Source organism: Mobula birostris, chromosome 7 (assembly GCF_030028105.1).
Source record: "Mobula birostris isolate sMobBir1 chromosome 7, sMobBir1.hap1, whole genome shotgun sequence".
In the NCBI taxonomy this organism is placed as follows: Eukaryota; Metazoa; Chordata; class Chondrichthyes; order Myliobatiformes; family Myliobatidae; genus Mobula; species Mobula birostris.
The window spans coordinates 55,745,055-55,766,160 of NC_092376.1; the positions used below are offsets into that span (position 1 = coordinate 55,745,055).

Below are 21,106 nucleotides of genomic sequence, written 5' to 3' on the forward strand. Positions count from 1 at the left end.
TAGCTCTGTGTCATTGGAACATGCACTTTCTTAGGGCACAGTGTTTCACTGGGTGGCCCAGAGGTCCATTCTGAGCATAAGGGATAAGATTGTCCCATCATTTGGCAGCAGCCTAATTCCAGCTGTTGATCATATTGAATGCTTGTAAGTCTTTTAGCATTCAGAGCAAAATCAAAATACAGCTGCAGAATCAGGTTTATTGTCAGACTTGAATATCTTGAAATGTTACTTTGCGGCAGCAGTGATGTCTAAATCAACCATGTATGACCTGGTGGATGATGTCAATTATATTTATTTGTGTAAGGAAACAAACAGAGAAAATCTTAAAGGTTAAGATAATTTATTTTACGACAGCCAAAAAAATACATCTAAAACAACATATGGTTAACTTCACTATATTGCTGCTTAACAAAATAATTGAATTTACAGATGTAATAGAGTTCCAGGTTTGGAAATCTGGCCTCATTTTGACAAAGATTTTAGCTTTATTTTGAATATATATTGACAACAGTGTGTGAGTCAAAGAACTAGAGGTGGGATGCAGAGGATGACTCCCAGCAAATAAGATATTCAGCAGGAAATAAAGTCAAATTTTTTTTCAGGAAAGTGATTTTTTAAAAAAAGGAAACAGAAACTGCAACAACATCTGCCAATAAAAGCAAGGCAAATTCAACAATGTAGATCGGGCATCTTAATTACATAGAAAGCATGCATGTAAGATCAATCTTAGTTAATCATAGCACCAAGCTTGATTGAGAGGGAATGATCTAACTGGTCACAATTACTCTACCTTCAGTTTAAGATAAGACTAGAAGACCATAAGATAGGGGAGCAGAATTAGACAATTTGGCCCATTGAGCCTGTTTTCTATTTCATCACAGCTGATCCATTTCCAACCCCCTCAGCCCCAATCCCCAGCCTTCTCCCCATATCTCTTCATGAATCTTCACAACCACGTCCTCAACTTTGCCCAATAACTTGGCCTGCAGATCAGCAGAACATTCCTCTATGCACAATTATGATGCACTTAATGCAGAAAATCAATTATAGAAGTTGCATATTTATTAACTTGATGCTTAAAAATTAATTTGTTCACAAATTTAATCCTTCCCTAAATAAAATGCATGGTGAGAATTTAATGATGCTGTAAATGCAGACGGGTATAGTAGTAATTCACACCAAGTTTACCTCAAATGCACTTTGCAGTCTGTAAAGTGCTTGGTGGTACGCTGAGTTCATGGAAGAAAGATTATGAATCCAGGATCTTTCTTTACAGAATACAGTCAAAGTTTTTTGGATAATTGACTACTGGTGTGACAGATAGTTGGAGTCCAGTGGTATGCAGAACTGATTTTGGGTTTGGTTCTACGCGGGTGGTTTCTTAAATCATGCAGATGGTCTCAGCACTACATCAAATACAAGGTTGTGTGAAAAACTTCAAATATGGTGGTTTTTATGTCCTATGTATATGTTCTTAGTGCAATGGAGTGATAATGTATGCTCACAAGTGTTAGATATACATAAAGTATACATCTAATCCCATTTTGAGATTGTAATGGAGGGGTCCATTTCACTGCTGATTAAATTGCATGTCTAATCATGTACATTACAACAGTGGAATACAGAAGAGGATTACTTCAATTTTAATCATATTTTCTGATAGAACTAGCTGCATAAAGTAGTAGGAGAAGCAGACTGCAAGGATTTAAAATTTTTTTTTTTTGCCTTGATGAACTCTGTCTGATTCTGGTCCAGCTTGTATGGATAAAGATCTCATTTTTCTTTGATTTGGTACAAAAAAAGCAACTTCTAACAATATCAGCTTAATTTGTCTTATTGTGTTATTGCATCATATCTGATTTGACATATTTACAAACTTTCTCAGAGCATTAGAACAATCATTCACAGACATGGCACATTGTTGTCATCGGTATTTGTTTCTGAAACATAAGGCACATAGTTGAGGCAGTTGCTGTAGTATATTTGATGTGGCAGTGCTTGATGCCAATTCTAGAACACTGGAAAGATGAGCTGTTTCACATTCTGAACTACTAATATCAAACATGCTGAAGAACACAACAATTCAATAAAATATAACAAAAAATACCACAAGTACTACTTACCTAAAAAGGCACCTAATCGTAATGGAGTATTTCACTTGCACTTTAAAGTTTCTTATTGGATAGCCATTACAGTATATTCAATATGCCTTGTTCATTAGTGCCTCACTAACATGATGACATAGTAACTTCACGTTTGGTTCTACATTAGGGTACAATATAACCATATAGCACATGACTAAGAATTCTTTATCTCCATTTTTTCAGTGGCAAACTTGAACAAGAAAAAACATTTATTCAGAGTTAAGGCTGTTAGTATCCAGGGCTGTTAGTTCAAATGCTTGATAAGAATCCAGAAAATGCAGACAGAAAAACACATAATAATTTGAACAAAAAAAGGTTTCATTAAGAATTTTCTAATATTCATGTGCATGTGAATACAATGTAACAGCTTCAGAAATGAATTTGCCTTAAGTTTTATTTAAAACTTATGTTGACAATAGTGCCTTTTCATAAATCAATAGATAGCAACAAGTTAGTTTCCAGTAGAATAGGGAAGTTCATGAAAAATTGCCTGCTCTCCAATGGATTTATTCTACGTACGCTGCTTGTTTCCATTTCTGCTGAACAGAACCAATAACTTTTATGTTTTACTTAGGCTTTGGTTTGCAACGTAATACGTTTATGGAGTTTATTCTGTAAACTAATCTGTGTTCATATGGAAAAACTGTATAAAATTAACAAAACCCTGAATTTTGCTCTTTAATCAATAGATTAAAATTATTTAATGATTTACACCTACTGCTTATGCAGTTAAATACACACCTAATAATGTAGGCAGTATTTGTGCATAAAGTGATGTACCACAACTGATATGCAACATATCTGCATTCTATTCAAAAATTACTGGAACCTCTGACCAACAAGAAAGTTCAATCACAAAATTCATTAATATACTGAATTATACAAATTGGACTACAGCACAAAATTGCTTAGAAGAGGATGAAATCTAGTACTGTAGTTGGGCTACTTTACTGAACCAAAGTTGGTCCTATGATCTTTTTAAAAATGGTATGAGTGCATCATTTCCCATTCATTTACTAGACCACCATTTCCAAGGTGCTTGTTGGCCGTGCTTAGATCATAAATTTAAATAAAACACCTTCCCTGGAATATTAGGACTGACGGATTTTAAGGCCAAGTAATATGTTGAATCTTTCTCTTTGGCTCTGTGGATCTTAATTCCCCCTGTGGGCAAAAACAAAATATTATTTGCAAACTTAAGCATTCAGTGCATAACAGTGATAATGTACTCAAATTATCTTTAACCAGAAACTAAAATATCCAATCATATTGCACTCATCTATGTGTTTTCAATTTTTTTTTCATATTTGTTTACAACATAGGTCATAATTTGGTCCATTGAGCCCATGTCAGATTAGTCTTATCAATCCATTCACTTCCCCACTTAATTCCCTATGATATTATCTTGATCACATGTCCATTAACTCTCCCTGCATGATATTAACTCTTGTGCCCATAATTGCATATTTTTAGTATCCAATTACCAATCAACCAACATTCCTTTAGGAACTGGAGGGAAACTAGAGTACCTGAGGGAACTGCATAAACTCATAATGAGAATGTGTAAATTCTATACAGATTGGACTGGAAGTCAGAATTGAACTTTATAACACTGTACTGCTCTTGCTAAGAATATTTCATTAGTACATAGCTATGCACCAGTCTAAGTGTGAACTTCTCCAGTTCTCCCCATAAGCCCATGCATTTCCCCTGGGAGTTCCAGTATCCACCCACATCATAGATGTGCAGGATACTTGGCCCCTTAGTTGGTCTGAGGATACATCCACAAGTGAAATGAGGGGAGAATAAAATGGGATAATGTGAATGAGTGCTTGATGATCAGCACAGACTCAATGGGCCAAAGGACATTTCTCTCTGTTTTGTGCCTGTCAGAACATACGTCTGCAGTTAAATGATTGATTAGAATACAATTATTGATTGCCCATTTTAAACACTAAGTTCTGCAGATATTGGAAATCCTGAGCAACACACACAAAATGCTGGAGGAACTCAGCATCAGGCAGCATCTATGGAGGGGAATCAACAGTAGACGTTTTGGGCGGAGAGCTTTCATCAGAACTGGAAGAAGCCAGAATAAAAAGGTGGGGGGAGGAGAAGTACAATCTGGCAGGTGATAATGGCCTGATACTGCTGTGATGAGGCAAATTCAGGTTGCAAGAGGAACACCTCATATTCTGTTTGATAGCATGAATGTTGATTTCTCTTTTCTGGTAATTATTCCCACTTCCCTTCTTTTTTTTCCATTCCCTATTGTGGTTGCCCTCCCTTCTCCTCCATTGCCTATCAGCACCCTCTAGTTGCCCCCCCCTTTCTTTCATGGTCCACTGTCTTCTCCTATTAAACTCCTTTTTCAGCCCTTTATCTCTTCCATCTATCACCTCCCAACTTCTTACTCCATCACCCCTCCTTCACCCACTGACCTTCCCCCTCACCTGGTCTCACCTATCACCTACCAGCTCGTACTCCTTCACCTCCCCTAACTTCTTATTCTGGCTCCTGACCCTTCTTGATGCAGGATCTCAGCCTGAAAGTGTGACTCTTTACTTCCTTCCATAAATGCTGCCTGACTTGCTGAGATTTGGTTGAGGTACAAATAAGAGGGAAATCCTTTTAGGCCATACATCTCATGTGTCTCACCCCTGAGCTGTCCACCACCTGCACTCTTCTTGCCAAAACTTAAGTTAAAAAAGGACGAGTTCCCATGACATAACAGTGATTACAACATGGAAGGAGACTGCTAGCTTAACAAGTTTCTTATAGTTTCTAACTTCTAGTTGCCAGCTTGAACCAGTTTCCCCCTCACTTCCCAATATGCAAATTATTTTGGAAACTGTTCTGGGAAGAGCAATAGAGGTAATCACAGACTCAAATACTTTTTTTTGAACAACTGATTCCTTCCCCATGCAGGAATGCTGGGAGGACAAGAGTGCAGATGTTGAAATCTAGAGTAACACACAAGATGCTGGAGCATCTACAGAGAAAAATAACAGTTCCTTCATATAGAGTGATCAGATATGAGCTGTGCGAACCAGGGAATTCCTCCAGCATCTTATGTGTTGTGCCAGAAATGCTAGAAATTTGGAATGCTGCTGCAGGTTTCAGATGATCACTGTTCATGTTTATTAGATCCACACTGTCCAGTTAGAAATAGCATCCCATTATCGCCATTATATAACTAAAAGGTCTTATTAATATTCTCATTTAAATCACAATGTTAAAGTACTGTAAAGTGTTACATTTCTGGACCACTGAAACTTTATTCAGTAACAGAATCCCATTTGGAACAAATATAGAAAAAGTCAGTCTTGGAACTTAAGAGTATGGAACACTACAACACAGAAACAGGCCCTTCAGCCTATCTAGACTTGGAGAAAGTGTAAAGGACGGATTGGTATGTATGTGAACACCGATGTATTAGCTACTTTAAGACTATGGAATCACAGAAGCAGACTAACCATATCCTTGCATTACAATAAGTTGACTGCCCAGAAATTCAACCCACTGGATGTGTTAAACACATTGTATAATAGCGATAATGTTGTACTTTTCATCCAAAATTCAGTTACAACTGTTATTCAGTGGAACAAGGTTTTGAAGTTAGAATAAAACACTCATTGCTTCTATATAATGTATTTAATGCTACTGACTCTAAGTTTTTTGTTTTTTAAAATTCCACCATAAAGCTGAAACTACTTTATCTGAACTTGGGCAGCAGCAAGAATGGAAGTAACAGAATAGAGGAGTGCTTTAAGAATCCTATGGAGGAAGAAATTCATACCTAACTCTTTGAGGACAATAGATATTTCAGACCAAAGGACCTCCACTTTTAAGGTCATGTTCCTTTGAAGCTTGCAGTATTATTTCATTAGGGTATTGAAGAAAATAAAGAAAAAAAGCTTACACAAGTAGAAATACATTAAGAAGTGCAAAAACAGTGGATGAAATGAGTTTATAACTTCAACTTTTGGCTCTCTCTTAGGTAATCCAATTTTAAATGAGTGAAAATGACTCACAGAAAATACAGAATCATTTGTCAGTTATCAAAGATTGCCATTTCCTTATTAAGTATATGAATTTATACTTGACAGCTTTTAAAATGTTCTTTTTAATATTTACACACTCAAAATAGCCAGCTAATTTTTCTAAGGTCTGCAAACACACCATTAATAGAATCCACCAATAAATTCAGCAGGGAATATGGCCTTGGGCTCTCTTCCAACACAATATAATTTGTAGATTAGTGAAAAGTGCTGAATAAATGTGATTAGTAATGCATCTAATTGATGCTTAAAATTGTGATCATTTATGCTAATTGCTAGCTCTCACCAAGGGAGCATACTGTTTCCTAGCCAATGAAAATGAACTCCAGAGACCAGATTGCAGAAGTAAGGAAGATGCAATTTTTTAAATAAAACATTAGGTAGACATCAGAAGTAATATAATTTTGAAGTCTTTAAGAGTATGCAATAGAATGATGCCATGAATGAGGAAACTAAATTAAGCAGAAAGACTAGAGAAGACAGAAAACAACAGGAATTCTGCAGATGCTGGAAATTCAAGCAACACACATCAAAGACTAGAGAAGACAGAATTGTCTTTAAAGTATGTTAAGGATTTAATAGGTGGAGGAAGAAACCCATGCCATTAGTAGTACTGGTAGCCAAATAACTGGCAAAAAAGGAAGAAACATTCATTCATGCACTCAGTCATGAGCTGTTTAAAAGATTCAGAATCTAATTGATAGTGAACTGCAGATGTAGATGAAAAGGAAAAAATAACTAAGACTATGCGATCGCAGAAGGACTAACCAGACAAAGAGGGGACATAGGAGATTGTGCATGCTGGAATCTGGAGTCATACACAAAGTGCTGAAGGAGAATGTCAGGCAGTTGACTAAATACAGTAACTGTTGCAAAGAACCAGAATGACACATGTATGAAGGCCTTTTTCCATACATTAAGATTCTATGATGGGCAAGGTTCCCCAAGAGTCTGTATTAGACCTTAGCTTCATACAATGTTTGACAATCAGCATTTATATTAGCACTTTTAACACTATAGATTTCATTCCATTTTACAGGAACACTTAAGAGCTCCACATTCAAGCTTTCGGTTAATAAAAGTAGTAAGGTATGGGTAAAAGCTTCAAGAAGATAGTTCCACTAATCGGAGGCTTTGCACAATAAAATACTCTAATCTTAAGTGGAATGAATAAAATAGTTGATGAGGTGATTGGAGTTACCATGAGGGAAGAAAACTATTATCTCCAAGTTGAAACATGACACTAAGTAACTAGTTGCAAACAAAGCTAAATTAAGAGGGCAAATAGAGTTGAATATGGGGAAACATGAGCTGAACAATTAATTTTGAATTAAGTAAAAACAGGAATATTCTCTTAGGCTGGAGTTACAATGAAACTAACTTGACAAATGAATCTTTGCGCCTATTTACATGTTTGAATATGGATACTGAGAAGAAACAAAACAGCAATGGAATGATAATTAAGAGGGCATTAAAAAAGTACATAATTGGGATATTCAAGATCCCTGTCTGGAAGACTGTCAATTTTATGCTTTGCACCTCAAAAATAAGAGACAAGTTTTGGATGAGGTACAGTGCAGACCCTCTGGGATTCACTTCATAGTTTTAAAGAGTTAAATTACAAGGGGAGGTTACAATAGTTTATTTTGTTTTCTGAAGCTTAGAAGCTCGAGTACTGTGCCATTGAAGATATTTAAAAATCACTGATTTCCTCCATGGAGCAATCTGCAATAATATTAGAGATCAGCTACCAAGGGCAATAGGCATTTTTTTTTGTACTTAGTAGATGTTTTTACACAAATGAAATTTAAATAAAGATTGTAAAGTCCAACGTGTGAAGGAACACCTTGCCACAATCTGCTTCAATGTTGACAATCTTGAGTTTAAATCATCTGTTCTTGTACATATGATCACAATCCAGTCCATCAGTGGTTCCTTTAAGGTGCTTGCATATTTGGCTGAATGTTGAAATTTTGCGTAAGTGTAATTTATTTTCTCAGTCATGCTCCATCACAAATCTCTTACATTTTGAAGTACAAGTTATGTCTCACTGAAGTGTTGTTTTGCCTGGCTGGGTCATTTAAAACTATGGGTCACTGCCTCAAACCATGTTAAGCCATTCGGGACAGAGGTGAAAAGTAACTGCTTCACCCAAAGGATAATGAATCTTTGGAATGGTCTTTGAAATGACAGATGCCAATGAAGCTTCAGTTACCTAAAACAAAGACTGATGGGCAAATCAAGGCACATGGAGTTGATGGAGAAAGTGGTACTAAAGTAAAAGATTAAGCCATATAATAGAAGGATAGAAATGACATTTTATAAACACACGTAGATATATCAAGTTCAAATTTTACAAGCTCTCAGGCTGTACACCATCTTCTAAAATGGAATTACTATTGCTTGTCATGCCCATGAATGCAGAAGTTTAAATAAAATTTTATAACCCTACAAATCTTAGGAATGGGGTAACAGGAGGTGGTATTCAAGATCTTTACTGCTCAGCTTCCCTTTCTTGAGTTAATGAGGATCCTAAGAAAATGAGAAAATTGTCAATGATGTAACCGTCCCTCAGTTCAAAGAACAAAAGAGAGTCCATCAGGAAGATAGAGGAACACATATGAGTACAAGTCTTAAGCAAATTTTAAATTGTGGTTGTGGTTTGGCTTTGTATACCACTGTCTGGCTGGAAGTTGACATAGGAAGTTCCCCAACTGTGCATCTGTGCCCAGCACAAGAACTTTTGACAGAAGTACATTAACGCTCAGATTTGTGATTACATTTACTTTTTTAAAAATCAAAGAGACCTTGCTATCTCAGTTAGGAATTAACCATCATGCTACAATATTTTTCTCCAGTTCTCCAGAGGAGAAATGAATAAAACAAGTAACAACATGCAGAATTTAAATCGAAGTTCTAAAACAGGAGGTCTGGGATTTGTGGAATGGGTGCCAGATATAGTTCATAGTCAACAGCACAGATCTTGATCTAGAGGGTAAGCAGGCCTGATGAAATTTTACCATCATATGACATTAACTTCAAGGCAAGCTCACAAAATGTTGTGAATCTCGACTCTAATAATATATCAGAATGTACAATAATGGGTTACTTTAACAGCCTGATGTATCACAACAATGCAAATTTGGAATTAAACTATGATTTTGTAATCCTTTTGAAATGCTAACCTTTTCCTCTCACAATAATTAGCAAGGGAAGGTGAAAGAAATTTATGCTTACTTCCTCTTACCAAAATAAAGGGCTACACATAGTATCCTGCTTGGCACTATCTATTTATTTATAGAGCTACATTGCAGAGTAACCCCTTCAAGCCACACTGCCCGACAGCCCCTGACTTAACCCAAGCCTCATCACAGGACAATTTACAACGACCAATTAACCTACCAAACGGTACATCTTTGGACTGATGGAGGAAACCAGATCACCCAGAAGAAACTCTCACAGTCACAGGGAGAACGTACAAACTCCTTACAGGCAACAAGAACTGACCCCTGGTCGCTGGTACTGTAAAGCATTGTGTTAACCACTATGCCATTGTGCTGCCCCAAATTATACAGATTAGAGCTAAAATTTTGACACTTTACAATGGCATCCAGGGAACAACAGAGTTATGCACAAGAGTTTTTGCAGATGTTGGAAATCCAGGGCAACATACATAAAATGCTGGAGGAACTCAGCTGGACAGGCAGCATCCATGAAGAGTGTCAAATGCTACAGAGTGAAGGTAGGAGAATGGGTTTGAGGGGGACAATAAAGCAGTCATGATAGAATAGTGGAGCAGACTTGACAGGCCAAATATCCTAATTCTGCTCCTATACCTTATGGTCTAAACAGTCAACGTTTCAGGCCAAGAGCTTTCATTAGGACAAGAGTTATAATTCATTTGTAAAAAGTCAATGGCAGCAAATACTGGAAATCAGAACTAAAAGCAGAAAATAGCTACGACAGGCAGCATCGATGACCTTGGACTTGAAATATTACCTCTTGTTTTTTCCTTCCACAGATGTGGCCTGACCTTCTTCCAGGAAGATGATTTTATCGTAGATTTCAAGATTCTGTAGTTTAAAAATCTTTGCTAGCTCTGAGAAGGCGATCTGTCATAAACATCAACTGCTTCTCCATTCTCAGATGTTACTTGACCTTCTAAGACCTCCAGCATGTTCTTTGTTTTGTTAAGATTTATAACATACTGACTAGATGAATGCAGTGAAAACTGATGCATACTTAAGGATATATTGGTTTGTATACCAATTTTTAATAATAGCACATTTAAAGCTAGGTAGTAAACATGATCACTCACAAAAAACAAACAAAAACTGTAAATCCATATTCGATTATGTTTATTTGACCAAATGCACTAACTTGAAGCATGAGGACATTACTATTTCATATAATTTCAATTAAGCAAAAAGACTGGGTCTAATGTCACTCTTCAATAGGACCTGTTCTTCAGCACAAGGCTCACCAATTTCATTCATTTCCAGCCATACAAAAAGATACATTGCAATTACACAGATGTGCAAAGAAATGTTACATCATAACTGCATTTTCTTTTAGGTCTGACTGAAAGCGGTAAATCTTAAAACTTACTGGTGGGTCTCCCTCTCCATCTTTTGGAAGAGCTCGTTTTAGTTTTATGGGATTGGTGCCTCCAGGAGATGGTGGGCACGGCAAAGGTGAAGTTTTCAAAGGCATGTCACCTCCATGTTTCATGGTAGCCATACCATTAGTAGATACGGCACCTCGAACTGGATTTTTGACTGCATTATTATCAGTCAGAATGCGTGTGTCACTCGGTTGCACAGGAAGTTTATTAGTGGGTCGCGTGTCAGCAATCCCTGCAGGCAGACATTTGACTTGATCAGCCATTCCATTTTCATTCTTTTTGATTTTTATTTTTGTGCTCGTAGAGTTGCCATCAAACACAATGAGAGGTCTTTTTCTTGAAGCCTCTGATGTTGGTCTGCAAAGTAAAAGAATTCCATTGAATACTTTATTTAAAAATGACCAAAATAGAATGTATTGCAATATAGGGGCAAATTACTGGGGGACAGAGACAAGGCTCATGGAGAATTATCGCATATTGAGCTCAAGTAATGGGTTGCTAGATACAGAAAACGCAAAGGCCTTAAGGACCACGCTGGAAGGATATTCCATATTTCTCTTGACTGTGGTAGTAACAGCCAGGTTGATGTTAATGCAAGATGGGAGATGAAGAATTTCTTCAAATGAGCTGGCTTCTTCATGCAAGAAATAGGAATGGCATTCAACTCAATAAACAATGAGGATTAAGAGGGTAAATGTATCATTTTTTCCCCTATGACACATATTGATCCCAATGAGATCTGCTGAGTGTATAAGTGAGATCCAAATATGAAACTAATAAAAATAAACACATGCAGCATACATTTAGTCAAGGCAAAATATTTTGCTCTTCAGAGTGGTCCAGTGATGCTGCACCTACCTCACAGTTCCAAAGATAAAGATTAGCTTCATTTATCACACGTACATCAAAACATACACTGAAATGGGTTGTTACGCCAATGACTGAGTTTGATTTTATCTGTGATGCTCTTCGTACGGAGTTTGTGTATTCTTTGAATATGGGTTTCTCCTGGGCATTTTAGCTTCTTTCATTATTTCAAATTCATGCTTGTTATTGGATTAGTTTCCTACTCTAAATGACCTCCCCTGTAGATGGATGTTTAATGAAGATGTAAGAGAGGATAGGTTACGTGAGATTGCCTGAGAGCCTGCACCAAATAGTATTGCTTTATGTCACATGGAAAAACTAGGAAATAAGGCTATTTCTATTCTGGCTAAACCATGACATCATGGAAGTAGTGTCCGCACTAAATAAAATGTTCAGAACAAGTAACAAGAAGCCCAAAAATTTGATCAAATGTCATTGATGGAAAACACTGCTCCACAGATACTGGCTGTCTTGTGGAGTCAGGTATTTGCTGATTTTATTGGCATAATTCCTCACAAATACAAAAACTCCAAATGTAGGCACACATACAATTCTATGTACAAAAAATGTATAATAAATAAATTCAACCTAAAAATGATTCCAGATGGTTTGTAACTTTCAGTATTATTACATCAATTTTCTTTTTTTCCCTCAAATATTTATGTAACTACATTAAAATTTTTTTAAACTAAACTGAGCGTAGCAGAAGGAGCTAGATCAGACAGGTATAAAGCAATCTGGCTGATCACTGTTGTTGAAAATCAAAATGATTTTTGAGAGGTTATGTCATTAGTCCAATTATGCAAACCCAAGAAATTTGTCGTTAATATTAAGCTTTGTTTATTTGCCTTAACCTCTCTGGGTTCTTCCCACTGCTGGCCAAACCATCAACAGCACCCTCCAATTAAACATGTGAACAGTAATTTGCATGAATTAACAGGAGCCAATATAATTTCAAATTTCTCAAAGCTAAAACGCACATACAAAAAAATCAGGGTAGACCATGAAGCCTTTTGACCCTTTGTGCTATTCAAAAAAGATTACGACTCATCAATTCCTTCCCCAGCCAGAAATCCATTAATGTTATCTTGAGTGCAATCAGTGGCAGAGTTGCCAAAGCCCTCCCGGGGTGGGGGCGGGGGTGGGGGGTATAAGAACACCAGATTATTTACTTGTTTCAGACCCCAGATTCCTTAGACAGAGAAACACCCTTCCCTGCAAACCACGCGCACACGCGCACACACGCACACACACACGCACGCACGCACGCACACACACACACACACTTCTGTACTTTTTAATTCAGTCACTTTTCATTCTTCTAATCGCAGAGTAAGGTCTTGTACGTTACAGCTTGCCAAGGCAGGGACTAGGCTAGTAAATCTTTGCTGCACTCTTAAAGAAAACAAAATTTTACTCAATATTTCAAATGCATTTTCACCAAGGCCCGATATAATTGGCGTACTACATCTTTACTACTGTACTCATATCATTTACCGTGCTCTAACCTTGTTCAATGTCCTGCATGAAAATCAAAATATACCGCATCCATTGGCTTTCCCTGATTTACTCTTTGAGAATAGATCTTCAAAGAACTCCAATCAATTAAAATGACCTACCTTTCATAAATCCAAGTGGACTCTACACAGTTTTAATTATTTTCCAAATGAAGTGACAATTTTTAATCATATATTCCAGCATTCTCTCTGCTATCGATATGCCAGTCACTCTTGTACTCTCTCCACATCCTTTCTTATTTAGTAGGGTTACATTTGTAACCTTTCAATCTGCATGAAGTGTTTCAGAATCTATAGAATTTTGGAACAGGGTAACCAGAGCTTCCATCATCTCTACAGCATCAATAATAAACATTTTTGACTAACATACAAAACAGAAATTACTTGCCTTTCAGTCTGAGCCACACTAATGGCCTGTTGTTCTCTTTTCTCAGCCATCTTTCTTCCCCATCTGTTTTTGGGCAGCTCTCTTTGTGGCAATGGAATGACATGCTGAATGTATACTTCGACAATCCGATCCTTCTCTGCAGCATGCAGGTTTGTTGTAGCTATTTCCCTCTGGAAAGAGAAAAAAAAGTCTGTGATAACAGTGTGTTGCACATACTAATTTGTGAGATACAATCTGTCTGTCTGTCTAGGTACCATATCCAATGTGGACGTTGGTGACCATGGTTTTCCATATAGATCTATCCCTCGTCCTTTGGATGACTTCCATTTCCTCGATGTGTAGCCACCTGGATAGGCTTCTGATGTACCTAAGCTGAGCTCTTCCTCTAGGTTGCTTCCCTCAATCTTTCCAGAGGTATGAGTTTTTCTAGTTCATCTTTCTGCATGATGTGTCTTAGAAAATTGAGTTGTCTTTCTCTTATTGTTGGTATGAGTGATCGAACTGCTTGGGCTCTTCTGAGAACTTCTTCATTTGATGTGTGTGTGGTCCATGATATTTTTAACATTCTCCTGCAGAACCATAATTCAGCTGCTTCTAGGCTCTTTTCCATTGCTGGGGAAATGGTCCAGTATTCACTTCCATAAGTCAGGATAGAATAAATGTAGCACTGCAGTATTCTGCTTTTAGTGTATGTGCTCATCTTTCTGTCTGTTAATATGGTACCCAGGAGAATGAGCAAAAAGTTTACTTTTGGAAATGTGTTCCTGTTCACACAACTTTTGAAATGAGCTGCTGCTCCAAACACCGGTAAAAATATTGGTTCATTTTCACTTTATTAATTCACCAAATATCAACACTGCTGAAACACTGAAATTTCAGCTGCAAATAATGCCAGTTTCTCAGCTACCTACATGACTTGTCTTCTGTCTGAAATTAACTTAAGGCTGACTCAGTTATAACAAACACCACCACAGAAATCAACAGCAAGATCTGCTCACACTGATAACTCTGTTTGAATCGTTTCCAAATCACGCCCACTTCATCCCCTCAATCAATTCAGTGGTAGATGCTGAACTGCGGGGACACCAGAATTGACCACTGTAGTACTCCCAAAGTTGCAGCCACCAAATCAGATGATGACCATTTATGTCTACTCTGTTGCTAACTTTATTTGTTTATCACAAGTGGGTTACAACAGAAATTTCACCTGCCACGTTTGGATTCACCCATGACAGGAAGTTCCCCACTCCATTCCAATCTTTGTCTACTTATACTGCTCTCAAATCCCACCTAACCTCAGAAACATACAGCACAGGAACAAACCCTTCAATCTATATTGGCACAAATCATGATGCAACCCAACTAATCCTAACTGCCTTCACAGTCTGTATCCATCATTCCATTCCTGATCATATGTCTAAATGCCTCTAAAACATTGATATCATCATCAGGTACCATGCCCAGTCTGAGCTTTGACTGCCATGACCCACACACTCCTGTTTTGGGTCAAGTGGATCAATTCATTGGTATTCATTTCCAGTTCTCTGGCTGCTGTCTCCATCATCATTTGTCTTTGCCTTCCTCTTGCTTTCTTCCCTTCAATCTTTCCCATAATTACCGTGCATTCTAACTCCTCTTTCCTAATAACATGTCCAATGAAGTTACGTTGCCTTTTCATGATCTCATACATTATTTCTCTTTTTGTGCTTGCTCTGCTCATGACATCCTCGTTAGATATTCGTTTCATCCATGATAGTCTTTGCGTCCTCCTCAAAAACCACATCTCTGCTGCTTCAATTCATTTCCTCATGTTACTAGATATTGCCCAACATTCTGAGCCATATAACGTAACTGGATAAACATAACATTTCAGTACTCTGGGGGGGGGGGGGGTCATGCCTAGTTTAGTGTTGGACAGTATATTCTTCATTCTCGTAAAGGTGTCTTTCGCAATCCCTATTCTTTTGATGTTCATGTCGCACCTGCCATCTGACGTCACCCAGCTTCCTAAGTAGCAAAAGTTCTGTACTTGTTTTATGTCTTCCCCATTTATTTTCAGCCTGCAGATAGAATTCTCCTTCTTTTTGGATATCACCATACATTGTCTTTTTGTAATTCATAGATAGTGCAAAAATGGATCTTTCTTCAACAACTATATCAATTAAGTTTTGTAGTTCTTTCTCTGTACTTGCAACTAACAGTGTCATCTGCATATCTAAAACTATTGATGCTTTCACCGCCAACTTTGATTCTCAAAATGTCTCTTGTTTTTTGTAATATTGTTTCACTGTACACATTAAACGAATCAGGGGAGAAAACATACCCTTGTCTAACGCCCCTCTTGATTTTCGTAAATGGAGTCACTTCTCCATCTATTCTTACAGTGGCAGTTTGTTCCCAGTACAGATTTCTGATTAGGTGGAGGTCTTTCGAATCTAGATCTAGAGTTTCCTGTAATATTTCAAATAACTTATTGTGCCTCACTTTATCAAATGCTTTTTTTTAAACAAGCTGAACTAGGTAAAGAGCAATGTGATTTTGTAAAAGACAAAGGTACAAGAAATGTGATATTGATGTTAAGGATACTATCACAATGAGCTATTCAAACATTGATATCACATCTTCTTTTACCATCTCCCCTGGCATCCCATTCATAGTAGTAGTCATACTTTATTGATCCCGGGGGAAATTGGTTTTCATTACAGTTGCACCATAAATAATAAATAGTAATAGAACCATAAATAGTTAAATAGTAATATGTAAATTATGCCAGTAAATTATGAAATAAGTCCAGGACCAGCCTATTGGCTCAGGGTGTCTGACCCTCCAAGGGAGGAGTTGTAAAGTTTGATAGCCACAGGCAGGAATGACTTCCTATGACGCTCTGTGCTACATCTCGGTGGAATGAGTCTCTGGCTGAATGTACTCCCGTGCCCACCCAGTACATTATGTAGTGGATGGGAGACATTGACCAAGATGGCATGCAACTTAGACAGCATCCTCTTTTCAGACACCACCGTGAGAGAGTCCAGTTCCATCCCCACAACATCACTGGCCTTACGAATGAGTTTGTTGATTCTAGGCACCTAACACTGTATAAAACATAAACTTGCTCACGTATTGCCTTTAAAAATTTCCCCTCACTCCTGAAAGCAATGCTCTCTCAAATTTGACATTTCCACTTTAGCACAATGACAATCTATATTGTCCATAGATTTCTATATTCTCTAGCAGGTGACTCTTCTGCATCTGTCACGCCAGAGAAAATAGCTCAATTGTCCAATATCTCCGCAATCCAGGCAACATTCTGGTGAACTTTTGAATCCACCTCTCCATCCTTCCTTCAATACACTGTCCAGAAATGAATTCAGTACTTCAAATGCTTTATACAACTGGATTCTGACCAATAAAGGCAAGAATAATATATACTTTCTTTACCACTTTCAGGGAGCAAAAGGCTTGTTTGGCAAGATCTTCATCTTTGAATTCCCCCAGCTCCCCAAGTTCAACATCTCACACTCATCCAGACTTAACTCCATCTACCCTTTCTCTGTCCACAGATATGCCTTCAAAAAGTCGCTCTGGCTCATTGGAGATGCTTCTGCGCATTTCCAATAGCCCTGTTCTGACCTACAATAACTCCCAACAAGTCTCCACAAACGACCAACAGTATCGAGTTAGGAGGCGCTCCGCATCTCTCCAACTCACCTGCTCTAAGAGCTGCAGGAGAAAATCCCCAGTCAGAAGCTCAGGATGTAGCAACAAATTAGAATCAAACCCAACCATTCCTTCTCCCACCGCCATCTTCAGCAGCTCCCGCAAACAAATGACCCAGTGCCCACGTGACCGCTTTTCCACCAATCACAGTGCTCACCTCACAAATCGTCGCAAACACCAACGGACACGGCAGGAGTTGCGCAAGCGCAGACCGTACGGTCTCACCAAACTGGAGAAGGTTTGGGTTTCACGAGTTGGCGAACGCCGGCGCTTGCGCTCCTAGTGGTGGGGAAGCGCTTCACAGGATCACGTGACACCTAACGTCGGCAGCAGCCAAGGTAACATGACCGGAAGCACCCGGGGAAGCGCCGGAAGTGGATTGCAGCAGAGTAAGGTGCACAGCCCCAATCTGGAGTTTTAGGTAAGAAGACGAATTAGAACCTACCGAGGCTTCGGGCGTGGTGGTTGACGTCGCGTAATGGATTCGAAATCCTGATGATTACCGGATGGTAAAGGATCAATAAATACTGGGTGTTGCTTGGAAGCATTAAGGAGAGCTAATTCATAATTTAGAGACAATCAGGAATTATTTGCCCTACCTGTTAGTCTGTGCATCACATATTTACTTACGGATGTAAATATGTGATCCGTAGGCTAAAAGGTTATTTCTGTTAACGAATGATATATCCATTTAACTCGACATTGAAATTGGTCCAGGTGTTCGGCGATGCTGGAATTTATCTACACTGACCCTCCTACGACCTTACAAAGAGCTTTAAAATTACTATTTTTTGGGTATAGAAGCGATTGTACCAAATGTGGCAGTAACGAATGCATACTTAGCACTTGCAATGAGCAGAGTTTATCATTAACGGAAAAGATTCTGCAGATGCTGGAAATTCAGAGCAACACACACAAAATGCTGGAAGAATTCAGCAGGTTAGGCAGCATCTATTAAAATGAATAAACAGTCGACGTTTCAGGCGGAGACCCTTCATCAAGACTGTAAAGGCATCCGAACGAAAAGGTGCAGAGGTGGGAAGGAGGTTAAGCTAGAAAGTGGTAGATGAATCCAGTTGGGTGGAGAAGAAGGAATTTGATAGGAGAGGAGAGTGAAACATGGGAGAAAGGGAAGGAGGGGCACCAGGGTAATGGGGGGGGGGGTGAGGAGAAGAAGAAAGAGGCTAGAGTGGGTAATAGAAGAAGAGGGAAGGGAGAATTCTCCTGCCTGATCTCTTTGCAGATATCACTCACCAGCCTTGTCCCATCCCTCTTGGGTATCTTCCCTCTGCACTCAACCCTGATGCAGGATCTCAACAGAAATGTTGACCACCCACAGATGCTTCTTGACCTGCTGAGTTCCTTCAGCAGTTTGTTTGTAGTTCCAAGTTCCAGATCTGCTGATGGGCTGTCTCTTTTCTAGGAATGCTTCCTTCTATTTGTTTATGGTTTTCTCTTCCCATCCCAAATATCATTTCATGTATTCTCCCCTCTTTTTAAATTACGGTATTTTCACACAATTTTGGTTGTTTTTTTAGCTGCTTAAGTTATTTTTAGCTGCTTTGATTCTGCATTTTGGGGTTTTAATACAATCTTTAATTTATCATGTTGTCAGCCAGCAAATCATTTGAATATTGGAAAAGCAGAGAAATGCAGGAATTGTAAATCTGAATGAAGGGAAAAAAAATCTAAAAATACTCAGATCAGGCAGCCTCTCAATTTTGCTCTGTTTTGCTCTCCCAGTCCTGAGCTGCATTAGATGCCTGTGTTCCCTGATGAAAGGTCATTGATCTGAAACACCAACCATTGTTCTTTCTCCACAGATGCTGATTGATCTGCTAGGCGTTTTTAGTATTTGTTGAAATAAGATGCTGATGATGACAGATGAATGAGGTGTTCAGCAGTAGTTGCACTTGGATTGAGAGGTGGAGATGAAGTTAGAGTTGATAATTGGAAGTTTGTAAGACCTTATGAATTAGGCCATTTAGCTCGTCAAGTCTGCTTTGCCATTTCTTCATGGCTGATCCATTTTCCCCCTCAGCCCCAATCTTCTGCCTTCTCCCTGTATCCCTTCATGCCCTGACTAATCAAGAATCTATCAACCTCTGCCTTAAGTATACCCAATGACTTGGCCTCCACAGCCATCTGGGACAATAAGTTCCACAGATTCTCCACTCCCTGGCTAAAGAAATTCCTCCTCACCTCTGTCCTAAAAGGGACACCCCTCTATTCTGAGGCTGTATCCTCTGGTCCGAGATTCCTTCACCATAGGAAACGTCGTCTCCCCATCCAATGTAACGAGGCCTTTCAACATTTGATAGGTTTCAATGAGGTCACCTCTCATTGTTTGGAGTTCCACTCAGTACTGGCCTGTAGCCATCAAACGCTCTTCATATGACAAGCCTTTCAATCTGGGAATCATTGTTGTGAACCCCCTTTGAACCCTCTGCAATGTCAGCACATTTTCTTAAATAAGGGGCCCAAAACAGCTCACAATACACCTCCAGATTTTTGAATTTTCTCTATTTAGAAAATACCCTTTCATTTCTTCTACCAAAGAGCATGAGCATACACTTCCTAACACTGTATTCCATCTGCATTTATTTGCCCATTCTCCTAAACTATCCAGGTCCATCTGTAGCCTCTCTACTTCCTCAAAACTACCCACCCCTCCACCTACCTTCATATTGTCTGCAAACTTGGCCAGAAAGCTGTCAATTCTGTTATCCAAGTTATTGACATGTAATGGAAAAGGAAGCCCCAACACTGACCCCTGTGAAACACCATTAGTCACTGGCAGCCAACCAGAAAAGGCTCCTGTTATTCTCACTCTTTGCCTCCTGCTAATCAGCCACTGTTTTGTCCACGCTGTTGTCTTTCCTATAATAACATAGGCTCTCGTTAAGCACCCTCATGTGTGGCACCGTGTCAAAAGCTTTCTGAAAATCCAAATAGACAACATCAGCTGATGCTCCTTTGTCTGTCCTGCTTTTTATTTCCTCAAAGAATTCCAACAGATTTGTCAGGCAAGATTTTCCCTTGAGGAAACCAAGCTGATTTTGATCTATTTTATCGTGTACCTCCAGGTACCCAGAACCACGTCCTTAACAATCAAGTCCAACATCTTCCCAACCATTGAAGTCAGACTGACTGGTCTATAATATCCTTTCTTCTGCCTCTCTGTCTTCTTGAAGAATGGAGTGACATTTGCAATTTTCCATTCCTCCAGAACCATGCCAGAACCGATTGATACTTGAAAGATTATTACTAATGCAGCCGCAATCTCTTCAGTTACCTCTTTCAGAACCCTGGAGTCCAGATAACTTATCTGCCTTCAAATTTTTCTGTTTCCCAAGAACCTTCACATTATTAATGGCAATTTCTCACACTTCTCCCCTTGGTACTCTTGAACTTCTGGCATACTGCCAGTGTCTTCCACAGTGAAGACTGATGTGAAGTGCATATTCAGTTCGTCCGCCATTTCCTTGTCCCTCAATACTACCACTCCAGCATCATTTTCCAGCAGTCCTATATCGACTCTCACCTCTGTTTTACACTTATGTATCTGAAGAAAGTTTTGATTTTTTTGAATATTATCGGCTTCGATATTTATTCAGTGATCAAATGTGTGAGGTGGAATCACTTGTAGATTTACTGTAGTGAAAAAATTATTAATTTCAAATTATATTTTGGCTTTTTAAAACAATAAAGTTGGGATCAAGGCTGTTTAGTTCAAACAATTATTGACAGTGAACTTAATTACAATTGAAGAACAAACATAATCTTAT

The 21,106-nt window shown here is 38.5% G+C and overlaps 2 protein-coding genes across 4 annotated transcripts in view; one reads left to right on the plus strand and one right to left on the minus strand.

Moving 5' to 3' along the window:
- Positions 1–336: 336 nt before the first annotated feature.
- Positions 337–17,429, minus strand: c7h2orf49 (chromosome 7 C2orf49 homolog). Of its 2 annotated transcripts, XM_072263215.1 has the most exons (4): positions 17,310–17,429; positions 13,602–13,771; positions 10,814–11,186; positions 337–3,308 (listed from the first exon to the last, which is right to left on the minus strand). In XM_072263215.1, exons 1-4 carry the CDS (start codon positions 17,403–17,405, stop codon positions 3,252–3,254), a joined length of 696 nt encoding a protein of 231 aa, XP_072119316.1. In that variant the 5' UTR covers positions 17,406–17,429; the 3' UTR covers positions 337–3,251. The 2 variants fall into 2 exon arrangements, with proteins under 2 accessions (XP_072119316.1, XP_072119314.1); XM_072263213.1 differs by lacking the exon at positions 337–3,308 and having other exon boundaries at positions 10,535–11,186.
- Positions 17,430–17,674: 245 nt separating this feature from the next.
- The window catches only part of tgfbrap1 (transforming growth factor, beta receptor associated protein 1), a 50,259-nt gene continuing 46,827 nt past the window's right edge, over positions 17,675–21,106 (plus strand). The window contains exon 1 of one of the 2 annotated variants that reach the window (XM_072263216.1): positions 17,675–17,739. The gene's annotated coding sequence lies outside the window, so the exon portion shown is untranslated. The other variant, XM_072263217.1, reaches the window with a different exon arrangement.